The following is a 9,037-nucleotide window of genomic DNA, read 5'->3' on the forward strand; positions in this document are numbered from 1 at the left end:
TTGCACATTAGTCTAAACAGAAAGACGGATAGAGAAGTACACATTTAAATTAAAGAATTTGCAAAGATAGAAATACTTATGCTAAAAAAGGAGGAAAACCCTTCTGATTTGGTAAAAAAAAAAACCACAAAAAAAAAAAACCACCAAAACCTAATTAAACTCATTAATTAAACAGAAAAAATAGACAGAAATGGTTTGAAAATGAAGTATCACAACGAATATAAAAAGACCCCATTAAACTTTTTTTTTCCCCTCTTTAATTAGGTGGTGGAATTGACCCTCATGACAGTACACGATTTCTGAATTCACGGCGTTAAGGAGACACTATACATATACGTGGGTAACAGCACAGAGTAGGTATGACAGCTCGTACCAGGAACTGACATTGGCTGCCATCAGGAGTATCCTATCTACTACTGAAAAAAAAATACCTATAACGTTCACACAACATATAATTCAGCTCTCCGCCCTACTCTGAGCCCCGCTCCCCATTTCACTGTCAAAGACAGGATGCAAAACATGATCACCGCCGCCCTTTACTGCCTAGAACAGACCCGATACGGAGCAGGCAGCTGCCATTTGCAGGGAGCGTGACCAAGCCCCGGTTCCACCTGCGGCTGACACGCCCCTCCCGCAGCACCCGCACGTTCCCCAGGCCGGCAGCAATCCGGGGCCGAAAGCCCCCGAGCAGCCCTCTCCCGCTCACGGAGCTCACCCCGCCATAGCGCTGTTACCTCCGCTACTGCTTGACGCTACCGCTCTACGTCACGACGCAGGGCTAGCGCGCGGCGTCACGCCTGGCTCGCGCGGGAAGAGCCCCGCCTTGGCAGAGGGTTGGCCCACGCTGCGGGGGACGCAGGTGGGTGTATTTGGCGGCACGTCGGCGGGAGCGGGAGGAGAGAAGAGAGGAAAGGCGAGGCGAGGCGGCGTAGGTCTTCGCTTTGCCTCCCCTCGGGGGAAGCGGCGCTGTTTGCCGCAAGGACCAGAGATGGGCTCCAAGGCTCAGAAGCTCGACGTTCCGGTGCGACAGGGCTTGGTGGATAAAAGCAGCATGAGCGGCCGCCTGGCAGCCCCGGCGGGTTAAGCCGCTGGCGGCTGCGGTATACCAGCTGTGTGGGAAGGGAAACGGGTGTGAGGGCAGCGGTAACGGCCGCAACGGCCGGACCGCGCGCCCGTCGTGTGGCCCGAGCGCGGGCTGGGTGTGCTGCGGTGGCTCGTGTCCTCCCGTTCCGTTGTGGTGCTCTGTGAGGCAGGGGCGCTGGCTTGGCCTGGAGCGCTTCAGCTGCCGGTGGAAGGAGGGAGTGATGGGGCTTGGGCCCTTAGGAGGGCCGATGCAGTGGGAGAATGTGGGGCTTGGTGTGTGCTTAAAAGGTGAGTGTGATCTTGTTCAAACTTGTACCAGAAATGCTACTGCCATCTGGTTTATACCAGGTTTGGGATAGCTTGTCCCCTTTCCACTTGGTCAAATGGCATGTTCATGTCAACCTTGCAGTTGCCATGCTGCCTCATGCATTGGCAGGCAAAGTTATTAAAAGCTTGTGAAGGTAAAAAGAAGGCAAGAGTGAGCCTCCCTTTAGTGGTGCAGTCTTTCCAGCTTAGGGTGGTACTTTAGGTTCTCTAGTTTAGGAAGTGTGCCCTCTTTTGAAGAAATAACCAAGAACTATTTCTTTCATTATAAAGCAACTGATTGTTAAAACAGACTTGTCACCAAGCGGCATTTCTTTCAAATAACAAAAGCTTTGTTACCTTGGTATGCTTATTTCTGTGTGTCCAAGGTTAAGCCTATCTAGTAGCATACAGTTACATAAGAACAGGATTTTGTACAGTCATAGAATCATAGAATAGTTAGGGTTGGAAAGGACCTTAAAATCATCTAGTTCCAACCCCCCTGCAATGGGCAGGGACACCTCACACTAAACCATGCCACCCAAGGCTCTGTCCAGCCTGGCCTTGAACACTGCCAGGGGTGGAGCACTCACAACCTCCCTGGGCAACCCATTCCAGTGTCTCATCACCCTTACAGTAAAGAACTTCTTCCTAATACCCAATCTAAACTTACCCTGTTTAATATTTAACCCATTACACCTTGTCCTGTCACTACAGCCCCTAATGAAGAGTCCCTCTCCAGCATCATTGTAGGCCCCCTTCAGATACTGGAAGGCTGCTATGAGGTCTCCACGCAACCTTCTCCAGGCTGAACAGCCCTAACTTTCTCAGCCTATCCTCATACAGGAGGTGTTCCAGCCTCCTGATCATCCTCATGGTCCTCCTCTGGACTTGTTCCAACAGTTCCATGTCCTTTTTATGTTGAGGACACCAGAACTACAGACAGTACTCCAAGTGAGGTCTCAAGAGAGCAGAATAGAGGGGCAGGATCACCTTCTTTGACCTGCTGGTCACACTCCTTTTGATGCAGCCCAGGATATGGTTGGCTTTCTGGGCTGCGAGCTCACACTGAAGCCAGCTCATGTTCATTTTCTCATCGACCAACACACCCCAAGTCTTTCTCCACAGAAATCTGAATCTCTTCTCTGCCCAACCTGTAGCTGTGCCTGGGATTGCTCCAACCCAGGTGTAGGACCTTGCACTTGGCATGGTTAAACTTCATGAGGTTGGCATCTGCCCACCTCACAAGTGTGTCAAGGTCCCTCTGGATGGCATTCCTTCCCTCCAGCATATCAACCGAACCACACAGCTTGGTGTCATCGGCAAACTTCCTGAGGGCACTTTCAATCCCACTCTCCATGTCACTGACAAAGATGTTGAAAAGACTGGTTCCAACACTGATCCCTGAGGGACACCACTCGTTACTGGTCTCCAGCTGGACATTGAGCCATTGACCACAACTCTTTGCGTGCAGCCATCCAGCCAGTTCTTTATCCACTGAGTGGTCCATCCATCAGATTGATGTCTCTCCAATTTAGAGACAAGGATGTTGTGCAGGACAGTGTCGAACGCTTTGCACAAGTCCAGGTAGATGACATCAACTGCTCTACCCCTGTCCATCAGTTCCATAGCCCCATCATAGAAGGCCACCAAATTGGTCAGGCAGGATTTCCCCTTAGTGAAGCTATGTTGGCTGTCACCAAGCACCCTGTTGTTTTTCATGTGCCTTAGCATGCCTTCCAGGAGAATCTGCTCCAAGATTTTGCCAGGCACAGAGGTGAGATTGACTGGTCTATAGTTCCCTGGGTCATCCATTTTCCCCTTCTTGAAAATGGGGGTTTTATTTCCCTTTTTCCAGTTGTCAGGAGCTTCACCTGACTGTCATGATTTTTCAAATATGATGGACAGTGTCAAATGTAAATCCTTTCACAAGGGATGCAAATATATAGAAAGGTAATCGTTATGTTGTGCTGAAACTTTGAATCACCATATTGTGAAATAAAGAGGTAAGTTTATTTACAAGCCATTTGTGTAGAGGTATCAGTAATGTTTTTGGTTGTCTCTAATAAATTGCTTCTTGCACATGAGCAAATGATTAGGAAGACTCTTATCACTAATAGTAGCAGTTAAACTTGTAAGTAACAGCATTGTTAGAAGTAATGTGCTATAGACATGAATTTTCTTCTGTCTGTACTGGTACAACCTGAAGGTGTTGTGACTTATGCTGAACCATGTTAGCAAAGAATTGCCGTTTGCACTGAGACGGTTTTCACAGGTTCATTTCCACTGACATGGATTGGGATGCTCATTTGAGCAGCTCAGCTGGCAAACTTGAGGTGGTTTTTATTCTGTTAGGATGAGCAAGTAGGAGTTGTAGTCTTTGTAGATCTGAGTTTCAGTTAGAGGATAACAAGTATGCACAACCTAAGTGCATATGTGTTTGTTTCTTGCATTTTTAGTGTAGTGTAAGTACTATTTGGAGTTTGCATTGTTGGCATGGTATCAACAAACACCTGCAGCCAGTATGGCAGCCCTAGTGCAATATCCCTAGTTTTCAACAGCTATCTAATGGTAAGGAACTAAAGGACAGATGTAGGTAATGTCCACAGTGTTGACAGGGTACATGACAGCATGTATGTGATCTCATAGAGAAGAAACTGCATTGCTTCCCTTATTCTCAAACTCCTCTGACTGAAGGGCTTGTGAGCCCCTGAGCAGTGAATCTTTTCACCAGACTCTTATATTATCCATAAGTGTATGATTGTTTTATTATACGTCTTAGTGTAAGCGTTACACTGTGATATTTTATCACCTTTTTGCTCTTTTCTGCTCTTCTGAAAAGGAACTGATGATTTTCTCTCACCTAAGTTCCAGCTGTAGTCAGGTAATGGAGCGAGAGACTGAAGAGTTAGCAGAACTTGAAAGCAGTTAGTTGGGAGGCAGAAGGTATGGAAGACCACAGTCTGTAGCATCTGTTGTGATCTCATAGGTTCCATGTGCTTTCCTCTCCTGTTTTGTTATCCTTTTACAGTTCTGTTTTAAGCCAGCCGTGGAGGACAGGAGGTGACAACTTTTGTGTGCATCATCAGACTTGCAGCTTGCATTCACAGAGCGCCAAATTTTATTATGTTTGTTGAAGAGAATGATCATATACAAGCTGAATGGGAAGAAAACATGGCTCTTCAGAGTTCTGATGACAAATAAAAAGAACTGCTCTGTTTTTTAAGTTCCAAGCAATTACAAAGCTCACAAATTGGAGCATAATTCCCTCCCCCCTTTATTTTTATTAATGAGAAATTAAATCATTAAAACAGGACGCATTTGTTTGGTAGCTTCATAAGGAATGAGGACAAGAATGAAATTACATAGTAAATTAATTGAGCATATGTTTTGTGTAGCCTTTTTGAATGAAAATCTAGAAGTTGTGGTTTACAGTTTTGGACACATGTTAATGTCTATGTGGTTCTACTTTGGAAGTGGAGCGGATTCAGAGTGCTAGTATGATGTGTCTGATTGAGTTTAAATTCAAACTTAATTTGGGTTTTGTTTAAGAAGAAGTCAAATTTAGGCAGAAATTAACTACTGTTCTCTTTTTTTCAGTCAAAACAGTAGTGTCAAAACAGCCAGAAGGTGATACCCATTTTCTAGCTTTTCTGCTTTGTCACATTTTCCTAGACAAATTGTGGTGCTTTTTTCCTCTTAACTGTAAATCATAAAGTATTATTTAAAATGTTACATGCTAAAATATTGACATGTGAAGTAGATTTTTTTTTTATTATTTTTCACAGGTGAAAGGAAAAAGGGCACAGTCTTATTATGAAGTTTCAGGTCTGGCTCCAGTGGAAGAAGAGCAAGCTAGTGATCCAGCAAAATCTAAGCTAGCATCCAAAGCTAATAAGGCAAAGATAAGATATGCTAATACTTACAGGCTGGATCCGTACAATAGAGTTCAGGATTACTTAGTAAGAAACAAAGCTCAAGCAGTACTAATGGTATAGTATTTATTTTAATTATCTGATTTTATTGCAAAAGTAGTGTGTTTTGCAAAGACTATATTAATGGACGGTGTAAGTTGCATAATCTTAGACGTATGATAAATCTGCAGACTTTGGGTTTTTGCACACAAATGTAGAATGAATGCGCTCTGTTTTGCTAAGTGCAGGTGGCCCTCTGCAAGGTCACCACGGTGTGAGCACATGCTATTAAGATGGAGCTGAAGCTTCTTAAACTCTTAGCCATTTCTAAATCAAATTGAGCTGTAGCAAAGTTAAGAGTACACTAATCTGCATCGAGCTATCAAAAGATCCTCGCCTTGAATTTGTGGGATTGTACTCCTTCAATTAGTTACACTACTGTCACATGACCACAAAATATACTTGGTGTCCTTGACAGTCTGACTGCCGTGTACAAAAATTAAGCGACAATGAAGGAGAACAATCTGTTATAGAACCATCATAGAACGGTTTGGGTTGGAAGGGACCTTAAAGATCATCCAGTCCCAACTCTCCTGCTATGGGCAAGGACACTTTCCACTAGACTAGGCTGCCATATCCTGCCTGCCCTTGAACACTTCTAGTGATGGGGCATCCACATCTTCTCCAGAAAACCTCTTTCCGTGTCTCACCACCCTCATTGTAAAAAATTTCTTCCTTATATCCAATCTCAAGCTACCCTCTTTCAGGTTAAAACCATTGTTCCTTGTCCAGTCACTGGAGGTGCAGGTGCAAAGTCTTCTCTATCCTCCTTATAAGGCCCATTTATGTATTGAAAGGATACATTAAGAGGGGCCTGAGCGAGGTTTGTGACAATTTTGTTTTGAGCAGGAGGCTGGCCTAGGTACCTCCAGGGAACCCTTCCACCCTAAGTCCTTCTAGGAGCCTACAAAAATTGCTGTGAAATTCTGTTTAGCTTCAGCCTTCTGCCTTTTCATGAGTAAAAGAGAAAAACAGAAATGTGGCAAACACAAAGATGTTCCTCCCTGTTGAAGCTCCAGGTTGTCCTTGGTTGTTCACCACACTGGTGGCGGAGGACAACATAATATCTTGAGATATGTAGCTGTTAGTGATAACTTAAATAGATAAACCGAACTCCTGTAATTCTGCTGTCTGGAAGACATACCTCGGATATTTGGAATAGGTATTTGTAGTGCTGTTTTCCAGTGAACCAAGTTCAACTGATGGAAAATACACTCCTGTTTGATAAATAGAAATTGGCTGGCTGTGTTTGTCACTTTCAAGAAATAGGTAAAACATTTAAGAGTAAAAATAGTGCAGCCTTTGCTGTTTGAGAGCACTGTCTATATTGATTGTTGTACTCATTAGTTCTTCTAATGCTCTTGTAACAGAAATGACTCTAAAAGTTCTTCAGCAAAAGACTACCAGGATGAAAAACTTAAGATTTTTCAAAATTGTTTTTGATAGAGTAAACTTCAACAAGACAAATATGATGGAGCTTCTAGTCTCACCTTGTGTGCTTCGATCTCAGAAGAAATATTAAAGGCTGTGAAGGAATTGAACTTTGATCGCTATAAATATGTGGTATCAGTACTAATTGTGGAAAAGGCAAATCAGGCAATGGAAGTGAGCAAACATATTACTCATACTACCTCTTGCAAACTGAAAATAATTTTTAGAATTGTTAACTCCTAGGCATTCATCCACATTCAGCAGCTTTATTAGTTCGAGGTGGTCTTGGAGCCTTTGGGTTCTTTATGTGGAGCAGTAGGCCGGGGGACAGTTGAAAGTGCTGCTGCAGTTCTGCTTAACCCTTGTGGAAGGTGTAATCTGAGACTGGCAACAGTGGTAAGCAGCCCATGCTGCTCTTCCCCATCAAGCAGTTATTTCCACTGTGTGCTGTGCCAGTGGAATTGCACAACTGCAGTGAATTTCTTTTTTCAGTGTGTTTTGATCTCCACTTGGGTTGTCACGTTCAGCACAAAATGCTGTGTGGCTGCAGCTTGAGGTGATATGGAAAGGAAGGGGTGACAAAGAAAGGGATAGGAACTGTTTCAACTGTAGCTGCCACCAGACATGCTCCTGGAACTATAAATTGACATTAGTGATCTGAACTTGGCACACCCAAAAGAAAAGTATACTAGATATTCCTATGTTTGTATATAAATGTACATGTATTGCAAGCTCCTGCTGACATTCGGAACACCTTTAGATATCTTGCTGAGTTTCAGAGCACTTTTATTTAGGAGTGTTTTGACATCAGCTCTTGAACCTGATGAAACCTGATGAGACTATACGTGGTTTTAGTGGGTTACAAGAAACAGTCTCCTAAGGGTTGTCATCTTCAGTACCAAAGCCAGTCGGGGGGAGAGCTGCTTTTTCAACAAGCCAGCAGCATTAGGACAAGAGGACCTACCCACTTTTCTGGTACTGTCTCATGGCATGCTGCCCTGAAGTTGTCCTTTGACTGAGGAGCTGTAGGATAGGTTCAAGTTGTTTTGTTTGTTTTTTGTGTTTTTTTCTCCCAAGGATGTGTTTATTCCAGAAGCCAATTCACACCTTTTAGCTTTGAAAACAGTTTCATCAAAAAAGCTGAGAGCCCAGTGAATGGTCTGAGATGGACTGCAGTAAGCTGGAGGTGGAAGAGTGGGAGAAGTGACTTCTTTGTTACATGTTCCGCAAACTGATGTCTATTTACCTGGCTTTTGAAGGGGTGCTGTTACAGTACGCTAAAGTACCAACAAGAGAACATGAGAGAATTGAAGTTTTGGTGTAGAGATTTTTGGATCTTTTGGGGTGTGAGCGAGAATATGTATTTTAACATTGAATAGGACCTGTTTATTCTGTGATTTTGCAGTTACTACTTGTCTATAATGCTGTGTGTTCTATAGAGACATACAAAATCTGTGCAGTATAGAGTTTCACAAATAACTTTTTCTTTTCTTTCCCTTAGGTTGCCAGCAGATGGGTCTGGGATGTTCAGAGAGACACTTGGGTTTCAGTTGAATATGAAACTAACACATTTTTTGCACTGGCTTTGGTAGTGGCTTGTTATTACGAGTAATACTCTAAAAGCCACACCTGGTTTTGGTATATTAAAAATTTTCCAGAATGTCATTATTTTAGCACTAGTTTTTTGCCCTAGTGCTCTTAGTTTGTTGAAATTGACATACAGTTGAGATAATTTTGCTCATTTTTCTGTGTTAAAAAAAACACAACCCAACAAATGAAAGAAAAAGTTTTGAAATGTGTATTATTCTGTACTTATGAGCTTCAACTGCTGGAATGCTCTGCTGTGGAAGTTGAAGCAGCTTGGTAGCTGCTTGGAGACCAAACTTTGCCAGATTTTTAATGTTGCTTGTCTGTTGCATGCCTAGGCTTGATAATGAAAGTTTACAATAAATGGCAGGTATTGCTATTCTTAAAAACATTCTCCTTGTAAAAAAAAGCCCAGCATTAAGTCTTTTCCTACTTGTACCTATGGTAAAATGCCAGTCTGTGTAGAAACCTGGCCAGGAGGGCAGGTATGCTTCGCACCCAAAAAATTTATGGACATTTCCAGTCGTTTGCCTCGCATGAAGTGTGAGTTCAGTCAGCAGCTTCGCCGATGTTTGAACTTCCCTGATGTTCCCTTCATGTCGAGCGTCAGCTGCGTTGGGGCTGGTGGCTGAGTGCTTAATCAGGCAGATTTGATCGTT

General features: G+C 43.4%; 1 protein-coding gene across 1 annotated transcript; it reads left to right on the plus strand.

Annotated features, from left to right (window-relative positions):
* The first annotated feature begins 929 nt into the window (after positions 1-929).
* DYNLT2 (dynein light chain Tctex-type 2) lies at positions 930-8,456 on the plus strand. The gene is made up of 4 exons (XM_061471351.1): positions 930-1,021; positions 5,175-5,378; positions 6,807-6,965; positions 8,293-8,456. The coding sequence occupies exons 1-4, from the start codon at positions 989-991 to the stop codon at positions 8,401-8,403; spliced, it is 507 nt and encodes a 168-aa protein (XP_061327335.1). The 5' UTR covers positions 930-988; the 3' UTR covers positions 8,404-8,456.
* The last annotated feature ends 581 nt before the right edge of the window (positions 8,457-9,037 follow it).

Source organism: Pezoporus flaviventris, unplaced genomic scaffold (genome assembly GCF_033815535.1).
Source record: "Pezoporus flaviventris isolate CSIRO_AGI_PZ_B2104156 unplaced genomic scaffold, CSIRO_AGI_Pfla_v1 ptg000066l, whole genome shotgun sequence".
Taxonomy (NCBI): domain Eukaryota; kingdom Metazoa; phylum Chordata; class Aves; order Psittaciformes; family Psittacidae; genus Pezoporus; species Pezoporus flaviventris.